The sequence below is a fragment of the Pteronotus mesoamericanus genome, unplaced genomic scaffold (assembly GCF_021234165.1).
Source record: "Pteronotus mesoamericanus isolate MK-2021 breed Mesoamerican mustached bat unplaced genomic scaffold, CSHL_Meso_final contig_94, whole genome shotgun sequence".
Taxonomy (NCBI): domain Eukaryota; kingdom Metazoa; phylum Chordata; class Mammalia; order Chiroptera; family Mormoopidae; genus Pteronotus; species Pteronotus mesoamericanus.
Genome location: NW_026555285.1, coordinates 49,387,951 through 49,413,394, shown reverse-complemented (window position 1 = coordinate 49,413,394; position 25,444 = coordinate 49,387,951). Strand labels below are relative to the sequence as shown.

Sequence of the window (25,444 nt, the reverse complement as noted above, 5' to 3'; positions counted from 1 at the left end):
TAAAATATCAGAGTACAGCTAAGTGAAATAAGGCAGACAAAGAAAGACAAACACCATACGATGTCCCCTCTGTGTGGAAGTTAAAAAAAAAACAAAACAGAAACAGACTCAGAGACAGAGAACAAGCTGATGGTTGCTGGACAGGAGGGGGCGAAGGGAAAGGAGAAAAGTGAACTTCTAGCTATAAAATGAATAGGCCACGGGGAAGCCACGCACAGCACAAGGAAAAGAGTCAACGGTAAACATCATCGTAACTGTGTACGGTAACGGGTTGTTCCTAAACTTAAGGTGATCAGATTACAAAGTCTGTAAATGCTGAATCACGATGTTGTGCCCTTGAAACTGATACAATATTATATGTCAGCTAGATTTTAATAAAATATGTCCGAGTATAAACGAGGATAATTAAAGTAATAATTATTTATTTAGTATACTTTCTCTGTGTACCTGGAGTTGCGATAGTGGTATTTCTTACTGCATTTCACGATCAGTAGTTCGAAAGATGCTGCAATAGAGGAAAACAAAGACACGGAATCATGTGACTACCCTTTGGGACGTACTATGACAAAGAAGAAGGTGCTAAAGGAAAATAGGTGTTTTTTTTCCTTTGTATTGTTTTTGTTTATTATTGGTTTAGTTTTTGTTTGATTGGGGTGTTTTTTGCAGGGGAGAGGTTCGAACAATCTAAATACTGAAAAAAGCGTCTTGACCGTTGGCCTGTTTTTCCCAGCGGTTCACCACTTTTCACAGGCCTTTGTCGGATTGCAGGTCCCTTCCTGTTGCCCAGAGCTGGTATAATAAGCTCTCAGAGCCTCGCCGACGGGGGCGGGCGTCCGTTCCCAGTCCTCGGAGCCCAGCGTGGCCTCTTTTCTTAACCAAAATAAAGGCGTCCTTATCCAGCCAGCACGTGGCTTCTGAGTGTCAGGAACCGAGCCAGGGCTAGCGTGAGAGAGCCTGTTGGAGCCAACGCTAAATATTGTCATTTGTTTTAAAATATTGATGATTTCTTTAAAAGCATATCCTTCCCTGGCCTTCTCAAAAACTGTTTGCCAGAAGGGCTGTTTCAGGATGCCTGTTTAATGTCAGCTTCCCCTCACCGGTGTCCTGCAACGCGATGTGAGAATCCAGAGCTCGAGCTTCACCTCCCTGGCACACAATGGCCGCTGGTGTCAGCTCTTCGTGTATCAATCACAGGGCAAAAGGAGGTAGAAAAAGGCTACAAAGAAAGTATAATTCTGAGTCATCATCCTAGAGTCTTGCCGTTTTTTCCGCTTTACAACTTTTTTAACTCTTTTGCCAAAGCCTTATACAACTTTTTTTTTTTTAACCCAAAGCTCTTTTCCCTGTGACCCCAGAGCTGCGGAGTTCTGCATCAGCACCTGGTTCTGTACCTTCCTCCCCCTTCTCCTTGAACGTCCGCATTTGTCACTGAACCGCACCCAAATGAATCTAGATTTTCAAGAAATAAATAAGAATGGGGACTTCCCAACTTTTCTTGACTGGGCCTCTGTTCCCTTTTCCTTGAGAAGAGGAATAATTGCAAAGTTAAGCCGTGTGAACATGGATGTGAGATATGTAGAAAGAGAGATGAGCCATCTCTGTTGACAGGCAGCAGATAAGCAGTTGAACAAACACTAGAAAATAACAAATAAGCAAATCCTCCTCGTGGGACTAGGGAATGCAGTTTCGCCTCATCCCCTCCGCAAATGCATGAGGCAGGGCCTGTTTTTAGTCCCATTTTCTAAGTGATAGACACTTTGGAAAGAGTAAGCAACGTGCATACAGGCACGAAAGCACGTAGCTGGTGCCACTAGCACTTGGGTCTCAAAACCAGCTGCCGGAATGAAATAAAAGAAACTTAATTCAATGAACAACACTACATTGAGCAGTTACTCTGAGGCTGGCCTGGGGCGGGAGGGAGCTACCCAGAAAACAGAGAAGCCCAGGCTCTGCTCTTGTGGGTTCTCCTGTAACGGATGAGAATGGGCGTGCGAGACACGGGCTTGAGTTATCGTTAGAGTACATGCTAAAGAAAGGTCTCACCCACACGCCGTAGGAGTGCGGGCGACTATGTCGTCATTGTTGGGGACAGTCGGCGAAGGCTTCAAAGGGAAGGACTGCACAGCCGGGCTGAGCAGCCAGGACCGCCGGGCACCAGCGGAGGGCGCTCCCGGCGGCGGGCCCTGTGCATGTCCTTCTAGGCTCTGACCCTGAGCAGAGCTGGGTCCCGCGGGATGGCCGTGGTGCCCCGGGGGGCGGAGTGGAGGGGAGGGGGGGCAGCGGCTGAAATGAGGCCGTCCCGGGGAAAGGGGGTCCTAGGGAAGGAGGCTGAGGGACGCCAGTGGCTTTTGAGCCGGGAGTTTACGTGATCACATGCGATCGCACTGTAGGAAGCTGCTTCCCTGGGGAAGACACCGGAGGTTCTGGCATAACAGACCCAGAGGGAGGTGCCAAGGGCAGGACCAAGGGCGTGGGGGTGACAGTACAAATGAGGGGACAGATGTGAAAGTCATCGGAGCTGGGCCCGGGTGGTATGCATGGCGAGGAGGAGGCAGGAGCCGACGATTTGTCTCGGAAGGAAGTGGTTATTTAGGTGCTGTAGGTCAAGGCCTGTACTGGGCTGCAGGGGTTTGCACAGATAGACAAGGCCACCTCTGGCCTCGGGGGACCTGCCTGTCCTCCCGCAGGGCTGCACGTTCGGGCGGAACCCAGGCAGGTGAGAGGAGCGCGTGCGGAGCAGAGAGGGAGGCGGCCGAGCAGCGGGCCAGGGCCGCCCGGAGGGGCGCGTGCCCAGGGCCCTCAGGCTCAGGACCCCCGGGAAGCAAGGGGGTCGGCCCAGCGGGGCAGGCCGGCGGGCCCTCCTCACCCCGCGGCCCCCGGAATCCCGCGCACGGGAATCCAGCAGGGGCCTCGGCCCTTCGTTCGCGCAGGGACATGCGACCCAAGTCAAGCTGGGAGGCGGCCGTGAGGAGGAGCGTTCGCTTCGGGGGGCCGTGGCTTTGAGGGTCCGAAGAGGGGAGCTGGAAACAGGGTCCTGGGGTTCCCTCCGCAAGGAGGTTTCAGGGAAAAAACCCAGCGCCGTGTATGGCAGGATTACGTTTCTGTGTGAGAAAGAGACCGCAGGTGTTTTAGATTTAGGCTGTCTAGTCAGACAGTAATTCCACCTTCTTTGTAATCAGTCGAGGAAAGCACTCGGAGGAAGGCACGGCGCAGAAACTGTGGGGAGTGAGAGGGAGGCGGTGTGGCAGGTCGGGAAGGGGTGCTCCGGCCCCCGGGGAGGGGCAGGCGGCGCAGGTCGTGTGCCACGGCGGAAGGACCGCGTGGAGGCGCCCCCAAAGCCCCAAGGAAGGACCTGGAGGGAAGGGAGCGGGGTGGGGGGCCGCACCCCTGGCCCCTAGATGTCCCCTGTCACCTGAGTCACCGGCCCGCGGGCCCTGTCCTTGATGTCTTCCAGGGTGACGACTCGGATGAGGAAGACCTCTGCATCAGCAACAAATGGACTTTCCAAAGGACCAGCCGGCGGTGGTCTCGGGTGGACGACCTGCACACGCTGCTTCCGGGGGCAGGCGGCGGCGGGCCGCCGGGCGGCTCGAGGATGCGGGCCACGCCCAGCAGTGAGAGCGTGCTCACGGACCTGAGCGAGCCCGAGGCCTGCTCCGTCCACAGCGAGAGCAGCGGGGGCAGCGAGGGCCGCGGCCCGCCGGGCGGCCCGGGCGCCGGCCGGGAGGCCTTCCCCTGCGCTGGCCGGTGCTGCTCCGACGGCCCGGCCATGCTGGACGCCGGGGTCGTCGGCCCCAGCCCCCCGCCGCCCCCCGGCTACCCCTTCCAGGCGAAGAACGAGAAGCCCAGCCGGGCCAGAGCCAAGTCGTTCCTGAAGCGCGTGGAGACCTTCCGAGGGAAAGGAGCGCAGGGACGGCACAAGGGGCCCGGGCGCACGGGGGGCCTGGTGATCAGCGGCCCCGTCCTGCAGCAGGAGCCGGAGTCCTTCAAGGCCATGCAGTGCGTCCAGATCCCCAACGGAGACCTGCAGGGCCTGCCCCCGGCCGCCTGCCCCGGCGGGCTGCCCGGCGGCAGCCCCCGCAGCGGCGAGAGCAGCCCCGTGGAGCAGGGCGGCGGCGGCGGGCCGAGCGCCCCGGGCCCGAAGGAGCGCAAGTGCCTGGAGGCCCACAAGCGCGGGGGCATGTACTTGGAGGACCTGGACGTGCTGGCCGGGCCGGCGCCGCTGCGGGGCACCGGCGACCCGAACCACCCGCATGAGTTTCACTCCCAGGAGAACCTGGTCGTGCACGTCCCCAAGGACCACAAACCGGGCACCTTCCCGAAGGCCCTGTCTATCGAAAGCCTCTCGCCGACAGACGGCAGCAGCGGGGTGACCTGGAGGACCGGCAGCGTGTCCCTGGGCGGGCAGCCGGGCCCGGGCGCCCGGGAGCCCGGGCTCATGGCTTCCTGCCACCGGGCCAGTCGCGTCAGCATCTACGACAACGTGCCTGGCTCCCATTTGTACGCCAGCACAGGAGACCTCCTGGACCTGGGGCGGGAGGACCTCTTCCCCCACCTGGATGACCTCCTGCTGCAGGTCCACGGGCTGCAGGAGGTGGTGGACGACTGGTCCAAGGACGTCCTGCCGGAGCTGCACTCGCGGGGCGCCGTGGTGGGCAAGCCCGGCCTGGGCCCCGTCCCGGCCCCGCGGCAGATCACCCTGGACTTCGAAGGCAGCTCCGTCTCCGAGGGCCGGAGGACACCCAGCGACGCGGACCGGGACGGCACCTCGCTGAACGGGTCGGAGGCCGCCGGGGCCAGAGAGAGGAGGGATTCGGGCGTCGGGGCCTCTCTGACCAGGCCCAGCAGGTTGGTGGCGTGATTTTGTGAAATGAGGTCTAGTCCGCTTGGTTAGAATTACGGCCTGTGTGTTTACTCACCGAACACTCACAGAGCAGGTGCTAAACGCCGGGCGTGGCTCTAAGGGACCTGCGTGGCTGGGACTCGCGGGCTCGGGAGCCTGTCTTCTGTCCAGCTAACCCGGTGACTGAACCTGTGTGCGTCACGTTTATGCCTCTGAGTGTTGACCCCCTAGTTCCGTCTTAGTTTTATTCCCCAAAACGGGGGCTCGTGTGCGAAGGTCTGTGCTTGGCACACAGACAATCCCTGATGACGAGGACCCGGGGCCTGCACCCAAGTGCTGCCCATGACCTTGGAGGATATTCACTGAAATGTCTCTGCCCCGCACGTTAGACGGCAGTAATGTAATTGCAGGAGAAAATTCTGAGACGTAACGTGGGCACTTTGTAAGTTTATTTTGGCTTTAAAATGCCAATTACAAACTGCCGTACAAAGACCATTTCCGAAGCATCCTAGAGAGCGGCCCCGGGTGAGCGTCACCGGGAGGGAGGAACGACGTTGTGCCCCTCCGGTGGATGCAGTGAGGCCCCTGGCGCCTCGCGGGCTGGTCGCCCCAGAGGGGTGCCGCGCCCGTGCCTGTCCCACTCAGGCTCCGTCCGGACACCGAGCGAGGGTTAGAATGTGAAGACAGGATGGCAACGTGAAAACACCGGGTCCAGCACAAATAATGCCCCTTTTCTATGTGCTGGTAACCTACGCCAGATCTTTTATTACAAAATCATGAGCGTGTAATTTTGTCACATAACAACATCGCACCCATATACACCGTATGGCATTCTAGGTGGAATGTTCAAATTGCTGTCTATCTTGTGCGAGACATTCACATACCCAACCAACCACACTCAGAGACGTTACTTCTGCCAGACCTTGTGTTCTGGGCTTCCCAAGCTTTAAGATCTCTCTCTCTCCCCCTCTCTCTCTCTCTCTCTCTCTCTCTCTCTCTCGTGCGCGCACGGGCACACGCGCACACACCCTCAGCCGCTCTCAACACTTTGGAAACACATTAGGAATGAACAAAGAAAATTTATTATATAACTTACTTAAACCTCCTACTGAAACAGGTAATGACTTCTTTTCCTGATGTATCAGACTTGGGGAGGAAAAAACGGTGTCTTGGGTCTGTTCTGTGCATTTGTGTCTCCCGTCCCGTGTGCTTGGTGGCATGCTTGACCTGGAACCTCCTTTGATTAGCTACGTAAAAGTCAGTGCCACCTGTGTGTCCGAATGACACGTCCCCGCAGTGACGGCTTCCCCCTGGCACAGGCGACTCCGGTGGAACAGCTTCCAGCTCTCGCACCAGCCGCAGCCGTCCCCAGCCTCGCTGCACGTCAGCCACCTGAGCGCCGGGCAGCTGAGCCTGCTGCAGCGTGTGTCCCTGCTGCGCCTCACAGCCATCCTGGAAAAGCACTCCATGTCCAGCAGGCACGGCTGGACCTGGTGCGTAGCGCCTTCCCCTGGGCGGGGCGGGGCGGGGCGGGGCGGGGCAGGGGGCCTCCTGCCTGCGGGAGCCCAGCGAGTGGTGGCGGAGACCCCCGGGTTTGCTGGCCGACTTCGGAGGCCCCTGCCGTGGCCCTCGCTGGCCGACCCCTTGAAGGCGGCGCCCAGAGCTCTGCCTCCCGGCTGCCTCCGCGAGGCGGATGTGGCCTGTGGGGCCCAGGGCTTGTGCGCAGCTCCCTGCCCGCGTCCAGGCAGGGCAGCCCGGCTCCAGCAAGGACAGAAGGCAGGGGGAGGGCAGTTCATCGCGCACAGAATTAGAGAGAAACTTGCCGGAAAGTAATTCTGGCAGGTTCCTGCTGGAAAACATCTGCGCTTTGCACCTTGGGGCCAGCGCAGAACTCAACACTTAGCGCTGATTCCTTCAAAAAGCATTTCGCTTTTCACGCACATGTCTGCTTTTATTTCCCTGGCAAATGAAAGCAAGAATATGCAGTAAAACCTTCGTAACGGGGAATGGACCAAACAGGTGTTGGAACTTGGAAGTGGACCTGTTTTAGATGATTGGGTGGGTTGGAAAACACGTAAAATGTGTCACTCATTGTCCTGTGGTACATATTACACATAGAAGAACTGGCAGTGCCTCTGTGAAACTAATTTAGAAAGTTACAAGTTGCATGATCAAATTAACATGTGCTTGTGTATTAACATTTCCTTTAAAAAGGACAGTTGGTCGTAGAAAATCATCGCCAAGAAATGCTTTTTATCTTTTCTCCCCTCCTGCCTCCCCCAACCCAACCCCACTAACTCCTCTTCTGGTGGTTTGTAAATGTGTTTCATTTTGTTTTGTTGGGACTTTTAAGTGTATATTACTGGCGAGGCGTGGAGGTGACAATTAAATGAGAACATCGGACGCCTGACTGGGGCCCTAAACGCATCTGCGGGCGCGGCTCCTGCTGCGTAACGGCCGGGTGCCCCCACAGGCTAGGGGCCCATGTGGTCCTTCCGCGTGGTTCTGGGATTAATTAAGGGGAAACGGTGAACTCCCGGCCTGTCGGGTGTTCCAGCAAAAGCTTGGCTTCCCCTTTGGCTTCGCGTTCACAGCCCCTCCCTCGAGGGGGCCCCCAGAGGCTTGATGACCTGGTTTCTGTGAATTCTAGGTCAGTCCCAAAGTTCATGAAGAGGATGAAAGTCCCCGATTACAAAGACAAGACTGTCTTCGGTGTCCCTCTCATAGTCCACGTCCAGAGGACGGGGCAGCCCCTGCCGCAGAGTATCCAGCAAGCACTGAGGTATCTACGCAGCAACTGTCTCGATCAGGTACGGTCGGAACCGCGAACGCAGGCCTGGGCCCGGGAGTGCCGGACGGAGCCGGGCCTGGCCGCTGTGCACGTGGCAGGCGCCGCCGTCCAGAGAGGGCGCTGTGCTCTGCGTGGGCCAGGGTTTCGTTTGACCAGGGCCCGTCCTTGTCACGGTGTTCGAGGGCATTTCTCCGGGGCACCCGGCAGGACCCCCTGGAGCAACCGCACCGGATTGGTGTGACGGGTCGCAGCCGTGAGGCCTAAACTCCGTTCCCTGGGAACTCTGTGCGGCATTTCCTTTCCGTCGTGGGCCCAGTGCTACCACTGATTTCACAGCATCCCTCTCAGCCCCGCTGTGTTTTTTTTTTAAAGAATTGGTTTTTATATGTCCCTTTATTCTTTTCTTTTGGGGGCGGGGGGAACAGCACCATGACCAAGAAAACGTAATGCAAAGACAGATTTATTTACGACTTCTTTAACGGTGCCAGTAAAACATGGAAACCACATCCGCTCAATCAAATACCCCTTCATCTTGTAGAGTTGATGACAAAGCTCAAGCTACATGAAATATCTGGAAGTCGCTTTCTGTCTCCAGGACTGTGTGGGGACCCCCGCCACAGTGGACTGTGATGGGTCCCCAAGAGCACCCCATCCTGTAACTTGCCAGGCCACGCCTTCGTTCCTCCAGATTAACACCCGTTAGCTACTCAAACAGTCTTTCGAAAACCAGAGCCATGTTGCCACTTGATAAATTGCAGCCTTGAGCAGCAGGAGTGTTTCCGGGCACCTAGTCAGTGGCGGCTCTTATTCATTGTACTCTTTGAAACCGGGGAAGCGTCCTGAAGTGATTTGCAGTTTTTATTGATTTCCCCTTGGCCTTGGGCACGGTGGACAGGAAGGAGCTGAGCCGCCGGGACTCAGAGGCGCTGGCCCCCGGTGCGCACCTCAACCCTGCACATCGAGATCGCGCTCAGAATGAGGGTACTCTCTTGGTGACTCAGGGACCGTTTTCCGTGGGACCGGGTAGGGGGAGCGTCTCCGTTTGATGCCAGAGAACAGACAGGTACCCACGTTTCCACATTTACGAGGTGGCAGACTGAGACCAGGCACGATGGCGGTTTTTGCTTTGGTGAGGGCGCCTGTTTTGTTTTGAGAAACGGCCTTAACAGCTTGGCTGCTGTTTCTGGGAAACAAGGGCAATGGACCCTTTGTCTGAAACTACGTCACTCGTCTTGGGCAAGTGCCCCAATGTGGCCTTGAAAAGAATGTCCCGACAGAGCAAACCAGTGAATCTGGTGGCTTGAGCTCTATCTTTTTATTTTGTTTTCCTAACTTTCACAGCTTTTACCAAAAGCACACAATGGTCTAAGGCAGATGACCTGTGGGCATTTCCCCGAGGACCATCCCTGGACAGGTGGGCTCGGGAAGATTCGGAAAGGCCCGCGCGGTCTCTTTTTATAGCCCTCAAAGTGTCACGTGCTTTTGGCTGAGGTCCTGGTGATCCCTCTTCTACTTTTGTTGGTTTGCGAGGACAGTCAAGATTATGCTCTGTGGAGGGTAGCCTTTTATTTGGACGTGCGTTTTCCCAAGCTTCTTAACTTTTGTAAGGGCATGTAAGACGACTCCTCCCTCCTGGCCGATGCGCTTCGAGGCTGTGGCTTGGCACTTCGCCAAGCGCAGAAAACGTTTTGTTCCAGACGTTCTAACGAATGGTCTGCTGGCGATCCCCCGCCAAAGCTCTAAGGGAAGACAGCGCTCGTTCAGGAAGGCCGGGAGGAAAGTCAGGCCGCCAGGCCGTCAGTTCCACAGTAAGAACCTTTCTGGAGCGCCCCGCGTGCTTCAGGGACCCTGCTGAGGCCTCGCATGCGCTGCCTCCGTGAACCCCGCCTCGCCTGGGGGTGTCGTCTCTCGGAGCCGCGGCGGAGCCCGGGTGGCTTGGGAATCTGCCCGGCTTCAGAAGCCAGGTTTTTAACCCCTGCGCCCTACTGCCTGCCACTGGCGTTGCGGGTTCCCGGGGGACGTGGGTGGGGGGTGCCGTGTGCAGGACCCAGGGGCCCTTGGAGAAGGGCCCCTCCGCACCTGATGGATGAATTCGCTGGCACAATGATGCGGGTGACAATGGCTGTTGCGCCACGTCGTGTCCTTAGCGAGCATGAGTCTCCCCTCTGGCGCCAGCCCCTGAGAGCCTCCCGTTGTGTTTGGGCCACGGGTCTGCTGGTTACAGTAAGTGAACCCGACGCATGCAACGCTGTGCGTCGCTTCTCTCCATCGGCTGCTGGGAAGCTGGGAGCCCAGGGCACTCTGCCTGAGGGAAGCATGGGACGGGGGGGGGGGGAGCGTGAGAGTGCCGTCTCTCCTTCATTCCTAGTTTCGGCCACGCTGTTCTATCTTTATCTTCCTTTGGCTCTAGTTTTCTCATCTGTTCTTTAACTTGATCGCATCTTGCTGCATTTTACAGAACACCGTACACTAAGTCACCTCGAATGCTTTCTTGAGCAAGATGAGATGTGATGAGCCACGTGTAACGCCACTGCTCCCTGCCCCGCACGGCCTTCAGTGCGGGCCGGGGACCAGTCCCGCCCCCACCCCCATCCCCCCGCCGTGGGCTCTGAGTGACGCGCAGCCCTGTCGGGCCCAGTCTCCTGTCTGAAGCCAAAGGCTTGTGCGTAGAGAGGACAGTGGCACTGAAACCTCCCCGTCCTGCTCTCTCACTGTCTGTTCCCAGTCTCCACACCACGCCCATAGCTGCTGTTCAAACCCAGAAGAAGGCTGGCAGCCTTTGGTAGGAAAGACTCATTTCAAGGACATAAATACTGATTCTAAGTGCACCCAACATGAATAAGGCCACCCTCTCTCATATCGGTCAAAAGGCAGACTCTGTGAGCTGTCCAAGGGACGGTCACCGTCACCAGCTCCACCGTGGGAGGCGCTCGGCACTGGCAGGGGCTGCCCCACGCATGCGCCCTTCACACCGCAGAGTGTGGAAAGCGGCCACCCATCTGGTCCCTGGGCAGAAGGAGGTGAGAACAGGAAGAAAACCAGGGAAAACTAGAGAAACGGGGTGAAGCATGGAAGGGAACCGTGGCCAAGAGGAAGGTTGGCCTGGACCCCTCAGAGCAAACAAGAAAATAAAAGCCAATGGCTCAGAAACAAAAGAGACGGCCAGAGCCACCAGGAAGGGGTGGACGTAGCCCCAGACGAACTTTCTTTCTTCCCCAGCAGCATCTGCTCTGGATTGAGAAAGTTTGGGTCGGCCCAGGGTCTCGGAATCAGCCTCAGGGTCATTGCAGACGTGGACGTCTCAGAATAAGATGCCTCCCCCACCCCACCCGTGGCTGGCCGCCGCGCTGCCTCCGGTGGCCCGTCCCCTTGCACCACCGCCTGGGGCTCTCCTGAGCTTCACCCTTCACCACAGGGCGGGCAGGAGGCTTCCTGCATGAGCTGGGCCTGCCCCTGATGCCGAGCACCCATCTCACGGCACACGGCGGGAGGCAGCCCCAAAACGTGGCTGTGGCTGCGGCACACGTCCCGTACCCCCTGGCACAGAGTGGCGAGCACGTGGCCAAGCTCAGCGCCCCTGTCCTCGCCCGAGAGCTGGCTGCTGCCCGTGCAACGGGGACAGTCGGCCTTCTGTGAGGAGCCGACTGAGACACAGCAGGGCATGGGAGCACCGGGCTTTGTTGGCCAAGCTCTGATCCCCGCCCCAAACCAGCTGCGCACAGGAGGGCAAGCCCCACAGCTCCCGAGGAGCCCGGGCTCCCTGCGGGGGAGGCTGGCCCTGCGGCCCCACGTGGGAACCGCAGCACCCGGTCCTCGGGGCCCTCTCTCCCTGAACACAGCGAGCCTTTCTCCATCAGCTGGCACGTGTCTAAAGAAGAGGAAACGGGACTCCTGACAACAGCATTAAGTACCGAAGGGATTAGCACCAACAGATCGCCAAGGAGGAGCCGCCGCGCCGTGGAGAGGAAAGTCGCGTTCTCCTGCGGAGCCCTGAGCCTCACAAGCCCACTTACGCGGGGGAGACACCCCGTGGGAGTCCCCTGCCCTGTCTGTGCGTCACGCTCCCGGTTGCCACCTCAGACGGATGGGCGTGGCCCGTCTTTTTCAGTTTTACCTCGGGTGCTGCCTTTTTGCCATTTTGCAGCTGAGTTGTTGGGTGGAAGACAAAAGAGAGAAGAATGACCACCTCGACCGAGGAAGCACTCGCCCTCGTCCTTTCCCCTCCGAAACGACCGCTCACGTGCAGAGGAGGTGCTCGCAGGACGAAGTGCCATTGCTGGCCGCCGTGCTTCCTTTTGGGGGAGGGTTTAAAGGTCGGCGGGAGCCTGACAACATGACATTTCTTGTTTATACATTAAGGGTTTCACAACAGGGACCGCAGGGCATTGAAACACCCAGGCGCGGGGCCCCTGTCGCCCGTCTGCCCACGGGGCGCAGACAGGGGCGCAGGAAAGACACTGTGCACTGCCTGGGTCTTCCTCTAAGAAGCAGGGGGTCTGGGGTGGCCCCCTCGGGGGGCATGTGCTCCCAGGACGCTCAGAATGGCAACGGATTTTAAACGTGTTTCTTCAGGTCTCCTTTTTTTGCTTGGAAAAAAAAAAAAAATGTTAGCCAGAAATGCAAATTGTGTTACTGCTCTGAAAACTTTGCCAAGAAGAGACGGTCGGGGCGGCCAGTCACGCCACCCTCTGCAAAGCGGGAGGAGGCGCGCCCTCCTCTGCCCGAGGACCTCTCGGCCATCGTAAGACGCCTGACGTCCCGCGTGCAGAGTATCCCACCGCACGTAGAAGCGGCCCCCTCCCCAGATGAACGAAACGGTAGGAAATGCGTGGGCTCCCAGGAGAAGTCGGGAGGCAGGGTGCTTCCAGGGTTGGTTCTTCCATCAGCTCAGGGACATCGCGGGAGACTGGGTTCCTGCCGCCCTTCCCTTCCGCCGCCCTCAGCTACGACGGCCAGCATCTGGTCCGATTTCAGGCCGCCCTTTCTTTATTAGGGCTGGGGAGAAATTCCTCCTGGCGCTTCCAACGAAAATCCACAGAACCCACAGGTATTCGCCACGTCCTCTGGAAGCTGAGGGGGGGAACGGGAAGGCTACTGTCAGAATTTGAGGCAGAACAAATAAATATCTGACAGCTCCCTGGACATCCCGTGAGAGGGAAGTCAGAGCAAGCAGCTCCAGACATGCCTAAAAGAATTAAAATAACAGTATTTGCCGAAATGAGAAAGAAAGTTGGAAGCAGAACCACACAAAGGGAACGTCGCCGGGGCGTGTGCACCAGAAACCAGGCTGGCAAGACGCGGCGGGCCAAAGAGCAGTCACGCCCAGCAGCCTCCACACAAGCACTTGTCTGCTGAATTTATTCTCCTTATAGACCCCGATCAGTACTGCTGTGCTGTTGAAAATAATAAACCGGAATTTTTGGACTGAATCAACACCGCCGCCCATGAAGACAAACGGGAGTCACATTAAGAATTCACGTTCGGGCACCGAGACCCTGAGGACTCCTGTTCAGTGCGGTCCGGGCCGCCCTCCAGCAATAGAAGAGTTGAGATGGAAACGAACTCAGGCTGGGTACCCCTTCAATAAGCACCCAGCGGACATTTTTGAAATTTAACTTTTATTGAATTTATTGGGACGACATTGGTTAATAGCGTGATACAGGTTTCAAGCACACAGGCCTACAGCACGCCGCTTGTACATTGCTGGGTGTGCTCGCCGCCCTGAGCCGGGGCTCCCTCCATCCTCATTTGTCCGCCCCGCCCCCTTCCCCTCTGGTCGTCACCACACTGTTGTCTGGGTCTGTGAGGGGTCTTGTGTTTTTTTTGCTTAATCCCTTTGACTTTTTCATCCATCCCCACAGCTCCCTCCCCTCTGAAAGCCGTCAGTCTGTTCTCTGTGTCTATGAGTCTGTCTCTCCATTGTTAGTTTATTTTGTTCATTAGTTTCCCCATATAAGTGAGATCATATGGTGCTTGTCTTTGTCTGACGGGCGTGTTTCACTGAGCATAATGCTCTCCAGGTCCATCCATGCAGCTGCAAAGGGAAAGATTTCCCTCCTTTTTATAGCCAAGCAGTGTTCCATTATGTGAATGTATCACAGCTTTTTTATCCACTCATCCACTGACGGGCACTTGGGCTGCTTCCAAATCTTAGCGATTCTAAATAACACTGCAATGAACATAGGGGTGTGTATATTCTTTCACATTAGTGTTTCAGGTTTCTTTGGATATATTCCCGGAAGTGGAACTGCTGGGTCATAAGGCAGTTCCATTTTTAATTTCTCGAGATAACTCCACGCCGCTTCCCCCAGGGGCTGCGCCCCTCTGCGTCCCCACCTGCAGCGCAGGAGGGCACCCTTTTCTCCACAGCCTCACCAGCGCTTGTGTGTTGATTTACTGAATACAGCCATCCCGACAGGTGTGAGGTGATACCTCGTTGTGGTTTTAATGTGCATTCTCTGACGATCAGTGACATTGAACATTCTTTTATATGTCTGTTGGCCATCTATATGACCTCTTTGGAGAAGTGTCTGTTCAGGTCCTCTACCCATTTCTAAATTGGATTTTTTTTTTTTTTTTTGGTGTTCAGTTTTATAAACTTCAGATGTTAAGCCCTTATCTGATATATTATGGGTGAATATGTTCTTTCATTCAGTCAGTTGTCCTTTCGTTTCATTGATGGTTTGCTTTGCTGTGCAAAACCTTTTTAGTTTCATGTAGTCTCATTTGTTTACTTTTTTTTCACTTGCCCAGAGTCATATATCAGAAAAAATATTGCTATGAGAAATGTCCGAGATTTTACTGCCTATATTTCCTTCTAGGATTTTTATGGCTTTGACTCTTACATTTAAGTCTTTAATCCATTTTGAGTTTATTCTTGTGCTCAGTGTAAGAAGATGTCTAGTTTATTTTTTTGCACATATCTGTCCAGTTTTCCAAACACCATTTATTGAATAGATTGTCTTTACCCCATTGTATGCTTTTGCTTCCTTTGTCAAATATTAATTGACTATAAAGGCATAGGTTTATTTCTTGGCTCTCTGTTCTGGTCCATTGATCTATATGTCTGTTTTTAATGCCAGTACTATGCTGTTTGGATTACTATGCCCTTGTAGTATAGTTTAATATCAGGTAGCATGATTTCTCCAACTTTGTCCTTCTTTCTCAAGATTGCTGTGGCTCTTCAGGGTCTTTTGTGGGTCCATATAAAATTCTGGAGTATTTGTTATACCTGCTATTTTGGGTGCCTCTTTGTGTTTATTTCTTTGTACTCAATAGACTTCCTATGACTCCCAGTCTTCGTGGGACAGCCTTATGTAGCAGATGTCCTGTGGGACCCAGTGGCACCATCTCCTTGATCACCTGAGCTGGGTGCTGTGTAAATGTCCCTTGTGTGGGTTATATAAGCCTCTTGTTGTCACTGAGTCTTGAATGCAGTTGGCCCACTCATGCATGAGACTGACTCTTAGCCCGGCTGACTTTGAGAATCAACCTTGACCACAGCATGTGAGATGCTGTGCAGGCACTGAGCATCTCACAAAGAGGGATTCCTCAGCAGATTCTGGTGCCTGCCTGCCGAGAGCTCCCTTTTTATATGCTGCTTGTGAAGCTAAATACATCCTGCCGTGATGTTGTCTGAAGTTGGCCACTGGGTGTGTTGGTTCTTGGGCCTCCTGGGAGGAACTGTAGTACAGACCAGTGTCAGATGCCATCTATGCCTGGCCCTTGGCAACTTGTTTGCAGAATCTCGATGTGGCCTCTTCTGTAAATCCCTGGTTATAAGATTCCTCTTCAGCTTGTTCAGTTGGTTATTCGGGATGATTTTTCTTTAATCTATCAATTGACATATTGAAGATGTCTTTTGACAGTACATGCTTCCCTCTCATGCACTTCAATGAAATTTGGAGCAGTTGCCAGAGGGTTCTTATTTTCTTGGAGAGCCACCTACATATGGCCAAGTGTCACATTTTCTAGACATGCCAAGCTGTAAGCATAAAAATGCAAGCAGTTAATGTTTTAAGTGACATGCCTGACTGACTAGCCCGATCTGTGGAATTAGGGCGATAAGCCTTGGAATGCAAAGACTTATTACTAAGAACCCTGTCTGTATTGCCGCCGAAAGTAGCAGGGTGTAATTTCCCCTGCCATCCATTCAGCTGACGTGTACAAAAACCTCAGTATTCTCTAATTGCGTGGAATTCTCCCCTTGCTGCTACTGCAATTTAAAAGAATTAGCAGCAACCACGAGAGCCCTCCGCAGACACCTGAACTTGGCCAAGGCCTGCCTGGCGTGCCGAGCGGCGGTGAGAGGAGCCGGCACGCTTCTCCAGGCCCGGGGAGGAGGGGCCCTGGCTCACCTGTCTCCCCTCTGGGTATGTTCCCACCTTGCTCTCAAAAGTGGGCCAACCTCTAAGCCCTAAGTGAAGAGTGGAGATTGAGGGTTGAAAGTCTAAATATCGAATAACTTGATGTCCTACAGGCATTTAAAAATAGCAAACATGCTAATTCACTGCCAGCCAGGGGCCCCAGGGGGTCGGGGTCCGTCCGGAGTGTGCAGAGCCCCAGGGCCTGGGGGCAGCCTGCAGGGACCCGCCTCCCCCGGAGCCGCTCCACCTCCCCCACCCTCATCAGGGCCATTATGTCTCCGGTGCCTCGTTGCTGCATTTACCTGTCAAGCGGGGAAAGAGCCTAAGCCTGAGGGATGAAAGAGGCAGGAGACGATGTCTTGACTTGACATCGTCTGAGGGGAAGCCACCCAGGGAGCCGGCTCTGCGGATCCGGAGCTGGGCACACAGTAACTCCCCGGCAGGGCAGCGAGTGCCAGGCGTCACGCGAGAAACACGCAGAGCAGGTGTTCCCAGAATTCTGAGAAAGGAAAAGCAAATGAGACTCTTAAATCAAAATAGACGCTTATGCTTATTATTCTGTTCCACGAGCGCATTCCCTGTAAATCTCACCCCCAACGGGACCTTGGACCTGGCTGCGTATCCGCGACCCACCAAGCCTCCTGCTGCCAGACCCCTCTCAGAGCCCCTACCTCAGGGCAAACGCGAGCGGGCCGGGCGTTTTGCCTGGTCTCTCTGCTCACTCTTGACTCCAGGAGCTGTTAAGTGCGCCTGGCACATCGTGGGTGTTTAGCCACCACTTGTTGAGTAAGTGAATAAAAGAGAAATGGCTACTGTGTTCTAAAACTTTACAGGCGACAGAGCACAGTCACACACACGTTCTCATTCCGCCTCCCGAGCCCTTAGGGGGCTGTCAGTCTTACCTCATTTCATGGGAGAGCACCGAGTGCCCGGCTGCTCCCGCACGTCGCTCAGCGAGCCCTTCGCAGGTTCCCGGCGGGGGTGCAGCTGCTGCGGCTCCAGTCCTGGTCCCACGTCTCCCTGTCACGCCCGGGGTCACTGCCGGAGGAAGAGAAGGTCTGGGGCGAAGGGGGCCCCACTGACGCGTCCCTGGGACTTGTTTCAGGTGGGTCTCTTTCGAAAATCGGGCGTGAAGTCGAGGATCCACGCCTTACGTCAGATGAACGAGAGCTTCCCTGACAACGTCAACTACGAAGACCAGTCGGCCTACGACGTGGCGGACATGGTGAAGCAGTTCTTCCGGGACCTCCCCGAGCCTCTGTTCACCAACAAGCTCAGCGAGACCTTTCTCCACATCTATCAGTGTGAGTGGGAAGAATTTAGATCAGTATTCTCACGCGCGCCTGTCCCCTGGGGGGAAACCCTGCAGGCTGCATTTTAATTATACGAGTAATACATGGATTCATGGAGGAGCATACGAAAGAGATCGCTCTATGCTCCTCTCCAGGAGGAACTTTGTTCACAGCTTGATATGAAAATCTCCCGGCCATACTTTATGCATTTGAAGATACCTTTTCAACATCAAAATGTTCCTTCTTCATAGGCTTTGGCCTAACACCTACAACTATCTTTCGGTGTACTTTTAATAAATTTACAATGAAAGGCATTTTGAAAAGCCCATTTGATTTTCTAAAATTAAGCATTTCCTTGGGATACATGAAATTCAAAGTCAAATGTGTTCAAATGACTAAATATAAAAGGCAAACGTATTTTAATAACAGTGTATTTTAGGTGGCGAAAAGCAAGCAAACCAAATCAGGCTTTACACTTAATTCAACTGATTTAGATTTTCATTGGAAATTGTTTCAGTGATGTTAAATTGATCATTCTCAGCCAGGCCTCTATAATTAAAATAATCATGAAAATAACAAATTTCTATTAAAAGGCATGTTCTACTAAAGGTAATTGCGAAGGGGGATATTAGTAATGAACGTGGACTCCTTCTAGCTATGATAATGTCGTCATTATAAATTATTTTGACAGTCCAGTCCCAATTCCTTCAGAAAAAAGTTACTTGGCCCATGAACTTCGAGGTTTCGGCAAAATTAGCCTGAAGTAGACCGCTCACCTTGATGTGGGTGTAGTTTGAAGACTATAGAGAAATCAGCACTCAGCATCTTTGAGCCTGAAAATGTTGCGAATTCAAAAAGAATTATAATAGGTACTACTGACCAAAACAGGATCAAGTGGTGATCCACTAAATAAACAATATTTGGTCAAAGTTGAGTAGGTGAAGTGAATGACCCGCGTCGCTGGAATGACCCCCGTCCCTGAGCCTGTCTTCCCGCCCGGGCGGGGTTGGGGGGCTCGCCCACTGCCCGCCCCCCGCGGCCCCTCTGACGACCTAGCTTCCGCTCTTCCCCAGATGTCCCCAAGGAGCAGCGGCTGCAGGCGGCGCAGGCGGCCACCCTGCTGCTGGCGGACGAGAGCAGGGACGTCCTGCAGACGCTGCTGTGCTTCCTGCACGACGTGGTCAGCCTGGTGGAGGAGAACCAGATGACGCCCATGAACCTGGCCGTGTGCCTGGCCCCCTCGCTCTTCCACCTCAACTTACTGAAGAAGGAGAGCTCCCCCAGGTGGGTTCTGCTCGGCACCAACGCCGGGCCGAAGCCAGCCCCAGCCCCCGCCCGGGAGAACTCCTCCCGTTGGATTTCGACTTGAGAATTTGCTGGCTCTTAGTGTATAATCAGGAAATGTCTCCAGGCGACCTCATCCGGGTGCCCAGACTCGGAGGGTGGTCCACGGGGCGTTGCAGAATGTCCGTTGTGGCCCAGAAAACCTGAGGGATTTGTTTTGTTTTGCGGGTGCGAGTGCGGGGGGAAAGGAAAGTATGTGAAGTAGTATTTCACTGTCTTTAAATTTAAAGAAAGAGAGGAAGGAAGGAAGGAAGGGAGGGAGGAAGGTTGGTTCAAGGTCCAAGCATAGCAGCTTGCGGTGAAGGGGTTTCGAACTTGGGAAAAAATAGGTTCATTTTCCCAAGGGTTTTCGCTGCGAGCCATCGGCCTCTTGGCCGGCCTCAGGCGGGAGGCGCACTGACGGCCCGGGTGTGGCCGCGAGGGCATCTGGGGTCTGGGCGCCCCGGGCACGAGCGGGAACAGAGGGGAAGCTTTAACTGGGAAGGCTCTTGGGCCCGGGGCCTGCTCAGGACCGCCCCCCGCCCTCGCAGAGTCATCCAGAAGAAGTACGGCACCGGCAAGCCAGACCAGAAGGACCTCAACGAGAACCTGGCCGCGGCGCAAGGCCTCGCCCACATGATCGCCGAGTGCGACAGGCTTTTTGAGGTGAGTGAGAGGCCTCCCGGGGCCAGAGGCGACAACTGGAACAGTCGCAACGGGTTTGTTCCTGGGTTTACGAGGACGGGAACGCCCGTGCAGCTCTGGTCTTTGCCGCCAAGCAGTGTGAGGAGCTTCCGCTCTCTCTCGCTGAGGCCTGGCAGGCGAAGGCACTTGGGCGGCCGCGGCGGTTGTCCTGAAGACAACTGCGGCACCTTCAGCTGCCAGGACCCGGCCCACTATGTTCTTTTGGATTTTACCGCGCGGTTTGATTGGGTTTGACATCTGTGTGTGGGTGTGTTTCTATTGTGTGTGTGGCGGGGGCGGGGGGTGGGCAGGGGGTTGCTGACCAGTTCCTGCTAACGAAGAATCGGTAGGAGCTCATGAGAGCAGCCCCAGGCATGTGGGAGGAGTGAGCCGGACTCCGGGCCTACTCTCTGTGGCAAAGTTGGCGCGTGAGATTGGGAAGACGGTGCGAAAAAGATAAAGCTATTTCGAAGTCATAGTTGGTATTTCTCCGAAGTCCATGTGCTGCTTGAAGTTTCCTGAGCTCACATTTTTGCCAAACTGAATAAAAATACACTCAGGGGGAAATTAAAGGGAAATGGAAAGGCTGAGGGGGGGTCATTGCGGCGTTTTGGGTGCTGAATGCAGCCTCAGAAACGAATTTGTTTCCTGACTTTAGGGAGCCCCACCCCCGCACCCCCGGCCGCACTGCTGATCTCAGAGAAACGCCCCTCGCCCCGGGGCACGTGGCCGAGGCACAGGGCTTTTGATGAAATGACTTTGCTTTCTCTAACTATTGGTCTCAGCCGTTCTTTTTTCTTTCCTGTAAATATTTTATTTATTTTTTTATTTTTACACAAAGGGGAAGGGAAGGAGAGAGAGTGAGAGAAACATCCATGTGCGGTTGTCTCTTGCGCACCCCCTACTGGGGACCTGGCCCGTGACCCAGGCAGATGCCCTGACTGGGAATCGAACCACCGACCCTTTGGTTCGCAGGCCAGCGATCAAGCCACTGAGCCACTCCAGCCAGGGCGTGGTTTAAGCCTTTCTTTAGCGCCGCGTGTTGCTCTGTCACGCGTTGCAGGTCCCGCACGAGATGGTAGCCCAGCTACGGGATGCGTGTGCGGAGGCCGAGATCCATGCTCCGACCCTGGAAGACCTGGGGGCCCAGCTGGAGGACAGTGGGGCCACTTTCCACACCTACCTGGACCAGCTGCTCCAGGGCCTGCAGAAGGACGCCAAGGAGAGGTTCAAAGGATGGGTGACGTGTCCCAGCACGGACAACACAGACCTGGCTTTCAGAAAGGTAATCTCGGGGCTTCGGAAAAGGCACCCGGAAGGGCCACCTCTGACAGCCGGGAATCTGTTTTGTTTTCAAAAACAAACAAACAAAAAAACCCAACAGCCGCTGTCCAGGGGGCCTAGCACACACATGAACAAGCCGAAGCCCCCTTCTGGAGACTTCCGGGGGGCCGGGGGGCACGTGTGGAATGCCAGCCTGCTGGACCCCAGTCCCATCTCTGTCCTCCAGCTGTGTGACAGCGGGTAGGGCACGTGGCTCCCTCTGCCTCGTTATTCTCAGTCGCAGGACGGACATGATAAAAAGGCCCGTGTCCGAGGATGGCTGTTGGAACACCCAGGGGTGAGAACAGCCCCCGGCCAACAGCAAGCACTGGTGCTGGGTGTTGCTTTATGGGTGTCACCATCATCATCACCTCAACCTTAAGGGTTACCGTGGCCACCTGGTAAACCTGGGGTGTGCAGACTCGCTCTTTCACGGGGCGTGGCCAGGGGGTGGTTTGAACACCCAGGGAAACGCGGGAGGCTGTCGTTGGGCCCGGCCAACCTCTTAGCATCTACGGGTGTCTTTCCCGAGGTGGGCGACGGGAACCCCCTGAAGCTGTGGAAGGCCTCGGCGGAGGTGGAGGCGCCCCCGTCGGTGGTGCTGAACCGCGTGCTGCGGGAGCGCCACCTCTGGGACGAGGACTTCGTGCAGTGGAAGGTGGTGGAATCCCTGGACAAGCAGACGGAAGTCTATCAGTACGTGCTGAACAGCATGGCCCCCCACCCTTCCCGGGACTTCGTGGTTCTCAGGTAGGCCGCGCTCCGGAGTTCGGTGTAGTCCGTTCCTCAAGCAGATTAGGAGCTGCGGACGGAGCACGTCGCCCAGTTCTTCCGCCCGAGCTCAGCCCGCCCTGGGGATACCCGGCTGGCCCTCGCCCCCTCAGCGAAAAACGACTCTGCTCCATTTTCGCCGACTTCCTGCTCCTTCACCCCGTTTACAGCTCTGTTGGGCTCTCTCGTGGCCCCTTTCACAATGGAGCATACAGTTTACTGGGCCATAAATATGGTTCATTTCCTCTGAACAGAGTCCCAAGAGGAGCTGCTGTTTGGCCGGTTGGACTCTCTGCCAAGCCACGCAGACTGAGCGACTCCTCTCCGCTCTTGCCTCCCGCCTGTGGGGGAGCAAGCCTCCGGCCTGTGTGGCTCTCAAGACTGGGGTGTTGCAACGTCGGTGCCCCCGGGGGCAACCTCGGAGGCCCGTAGCTCACTGCCGTGCCCAGGAGCCGGGCACAGCGCCGCAGGTCCCCCTGGGCTGGGTCGCTGGGTGTCCCGCAGGTGCCAGGTCCTGACCGGGCTGGCAGGACGGCGTCTCCTGCTGCAGCAGAGGTCCTGAGAGGCCTGGGGGCAGGGCCCTGCCCTCGGGGTTTGGAGCGGACGCCCAGGCGGGGGCGGGACATTTGCCCCGTAGAGCTGTGCACGGGGGCCGCTGAGTCCCTGCTGCGTCAGAAGGAAGAGCGGCTCAGGATACTAAAAAACCCAAGTGAAATGTAATGAAATCTATATGTCATTTTTTATTGGTAGCAGATGGCAAACGCTGTCTCTTCCCTTCGCTTCGTGGTGCGAAAGGAGCCCTCCGTGAAATTCCCAAGGGTACATTTGAAATAGTTTCTTCATGAAAACTAGCCTTGAGGGCGAGCCGAAGGTTACTTTCCATGTAGGATGGTCAGGCCTGTGCAGTCGGTCCTTGAGACCTTGAGTTTAAGGGCCACCGTTCCCGGAATGCATGGGTTTATCTTAGCGACGGGCGGAGGCTGTGGGCCGTTCTGCGGGTGGCTGAGGACCACAGTCGCGGGGACATCGGCCATCTGGTGGGGGTTCAGCTTCGCGCCTGCATTCTTGCAGACAGCAGAGCGGACAGCTCTTCCGGGGTGGCGGTGGAGGGACAGAGCCGGCCGGGGCGCGTCCCTGCCGTCCAGAGACGAGGCTGAGGGACGGCTCCTCCCTCTGTCCGTCCAGCGGCTGCCCTCCCTTAGTGTGTCCTTCCGTCACCGGCGGTGCAGGGCGCTGCCGGGGGCTCCGGGGGACAGCAGACCCCAATGCTGCTCTCCTAAGGTCTCTTTTACTAGGGAGAGAGAGTCTGTCCGCAACAAGTGAGGGGGTTGGGTCGGTCACAGCCTGGGGGAAGGAGTGGGAGAATGGGAGAGCAAGGGGCGGGTTTTAAACCTGGCGGTCAGGGCGGGGCTGGGGGTGGAATGAGCGAGTCCTAACTCTAAACTCCGTGGCCGCGGCAGCCGCAGTCTGGTCCCCAGGGCAGGCCCCAGCGATGGCCAGGAGGCCCGTTCTGGCCTGCGGGTGCCAGGGCTCAGAGCTGGCGCGGCGCCATGTCAGCGTCGCCCGCACTGACAGAGACCCCGGGCCTCGTCCACGCAGCTGGGCCTGGAGGCGGGGCAAGAAGGCACCGTGGCCCGCAGCCTGCGATCCCGGCTCGCCCTCTTCGCCGTCCCTCCAACGTGCGGGTGTTTTCTCCTGCAGGACCTGGAGGACCGATTTGCCCAAGGGAATGTGCGCCCTGGTGTCCCTGTCGGTGGAGCACGAGGAGGCGCAGCTCATGGGCGGCGTGCGGGCCGTGGTGATGGACTCTCAGTACTTGATCGAGCCGTGCGGCTCCGGCAAGTCGCGGCTGACCCATGTCTGCAGGGCAGACCTGAAGTAAGTGGGGGCCCCAGCGCACCAGGCCGCGGCTGCCGTCTGGATCCCTTATTTCACTGCGCTTTTCCCTCGTAGCCTGGGCCCACGTGGGTAGATGGCTGTGCAGGCACGTCCCACCCGGCCCCCTCTCCCTCGCTCCTAGGGTGCGGGTGTCCTCCTGAAGCCCTTCGCCCTTCTCTGTCTTCAGAGCTGTCCCGGCTTTCACGTCTGTGCTGCTCCCACGGAGCAAATACAGATGCGAGAGCTCAGCCCAGAGCAGGGGCTCCATCAGCACGAGGCCCCGCCCGCCCCTCGGGGCTCCCGGGCCGCGCACCGTCGGGGAGAAGCCGGCTTCGGCCCCACCTCCCCGCGGCGCTCGCGGCCGAGCCCGTTCTCAGTCAGCTCTGGCGCTCAGTCCGGCCCTTCCCAGAGCAGACGGTGGGTGGAAGCGGCCAGTGAGTCCTGAGCAGACAGACTGGCTGCCTGGGTGCCCAGAGCTCGGAGCGGTGGCCCCGGGGCTGCGGGATGGAGGCCGACGGGCGCGGCCGCAGGGCACCCCGGCCGCCGCGGGACACGCCGCTGCGCCGCCACGTGTGCGAAGGGACTTCCCGCTCCCCTCTGGTTTGTGTCCCCGCAGAGGTCACTCCCCAGAATGGTACAACAAAGGCTTCGGACACCTGTGTGCGGCAGAAGTGGCCAGGATTAGAAACTCCTTCCAGCCCCTCATTGCTGAGGGCCCGGAAACGAAGATCTGAGCTTCCCCCGTGCGACCTGAACTCAGGGAAGAGGAAGCGGAAGCAGGGCCTGGCAGCAGAGCGCGCGCTTGGGAGGAGGCCGGCGACAGCCCGTCGGGCCGGGCGGGGCGGAGACCCCGAGGCCGGAGTGCTGAGTGCGTGGCGCGGGAGCCTCCGAGCGCTGGCCCAGCCTTCCTGGCGACGGCTCTGCCATTACTAATGTAATATTTTTAAAAATCAGAGCAGTTCTCTATGTTACTTAAAATTAAATGGGCTTCCCCTTGTGCATTGCCTAATTTGCTATTTAAAGGCTTCTAAGAAGCATATTCCTAACTGTAAATAAATGTATGTATAGCCTATGTACATATGTGTGTATATCCCTCCCTTTACTGTATATATGTAAAGTACCGATTTTATATATAATTGTGTATTTTGAAAGGCATCTGACTTGGTGAGTCCCTTCCTTCCCTGGTTCTTTCCCGGTGGCTCTGGACCCCCACGCCCCGGAAACTGAGCAGGAGTCGCTGCTAATGCCGAGGTGTGACCGCCTTGTGTCCTCTGTCGCCTGCCCCCCTGTTCAGCCAAAGATGAGCTCACCAAAGGAAACCAACAGGAAAAGGCTCTCCTGAGCCCCAGGTGGTTTTTGTTATTCCCAAACGGAGCAAGGAGTGGTGGGTAAAGCAAGGCAAAGAGCAGCTATTCCTTTTGAAAGCCAAGAAGTGGGGGCCCGTCCCCGCCAAACTTACAGCTGGATTCCCCCTGCTCCCGAGCCGGCCAGGCGCAGGTTCGGTGCCGTCTCAGACGCCCAGGAACCCGGGGATGCACGCGGGACAACTGAGCCCCGCCCTCCCGGCCCCTTAGAGCCGCCGGGGCCGCCTGTGCGCACTCACAGCCAAAGGGAGGCGCTGTGCTTCGTAGAGTTTCCGTGGATACGTCTCATGATGTTCTTAAATGTCGTTCTGTTTGACCAGTGGCCTGTTTGGTCACAGTTAATCGGCATTTTCTTACCAATGTATTGCACTGGCTTTAACCCTGGACGCCAGACAAAGGGAGCCGATAGCCGTTTAAGAGCCCTGAGCATTCATTCAGCTTCAGGGAGCTCTTCTTTTGTCAGGTGTGATCCTCCAAAGATAGAGTTCTTTCCAGGTTTGCCCTCTGAAAGACAGGGTTGTAAACTAACGGAAGGCCAACACTATGCTCTTTAATTAATTTTAGAAAGGAGAAGCAGGTTAGTGGACTTCACGCCCTGTCCTTAGCCAGTCAGGCTGCCTAGACAGGGACCCAGCCCTCTTTATCAAGCTACAGACCAAGCAGATCAATTCTCCCTAACCAATTGCAGATGGAGTTAAATTGCTTTTTATTGAAATTCGAAAACTGAGACCAAGGTAATTTATTGTGTTTGGTTTCAGGGAGCTAGATCTCTCAATAGAGATTGGTATCATAATTTAACAACTGGGGTT

The 25,444-nt window shown here is 56.2% G+C and overlaps 1 protein-coding gene across 4 annotated transcripts in view; it reads left to right on the top strand.

Annotated features, from left to right (window-relative positions):
- STARD13 (StAR related lipid transfer domain containing 13) overlaps nucleotides 1-24,820 on the top strand; it is a 178,365-nt gene extending 153,545 nt beyond the window's left edge. For 3 of the 4 annotated variants that reach the window (XM_054586543.1, XM_054586542.1, XM_054586546.1), the window contains 10 exons: nucleotides 3,455-4,848; nucleotides 6,163-6,336; nucleotides 7,494-7,653; nucleotides 17,106-17,304; nucleotides 18,366-18,576; nucleotides 19,167-19,281; nucleotides 20,363-20,584; nucleotides 21,155-21,372; nucleotides 23,095-23,271; nucleotides 23,888-24,820. In XM_054586543.1, the coding sequence (XP_054442518.1) occupies nucleotides 3,455-4,848; nucleotides 6,163-6,336; nucleotides 7,494-7,653; nucleotides 17,106-17,304; nucleotides 18,366-18,576; nucleotides 19,167-19,281; nucleotides 20,363-20,584; nucleotides 21,155-21,372; nucleotides 23,095-23,271; nucleotides 23,888-24,005 (2,988 nt within the window). In that variant the 3' untranslated portion in view covers nucleotides 24,006-24,820. The remainder of the gene's footprint in view (nucleotides 1-3,454; nucleotides 4,849-6,162; nucleotides 6,337-7,493; nucleotides 7,654-17,105; nucleotides 17,305-18,365; nucleotides 18,577-19,166; nucleotides 19,282-20,362; nucleotides 20,585-21,154; nucleotides 21,373-23,094; nucleotides 23,272-23,887) is intronic. The other variant, XM_054586544.1, reaches the window with a different exon arrangement.
- The last annotated feature ends 624 nt before the right edge of the window (nucleotides 24,821-25,444 follow it).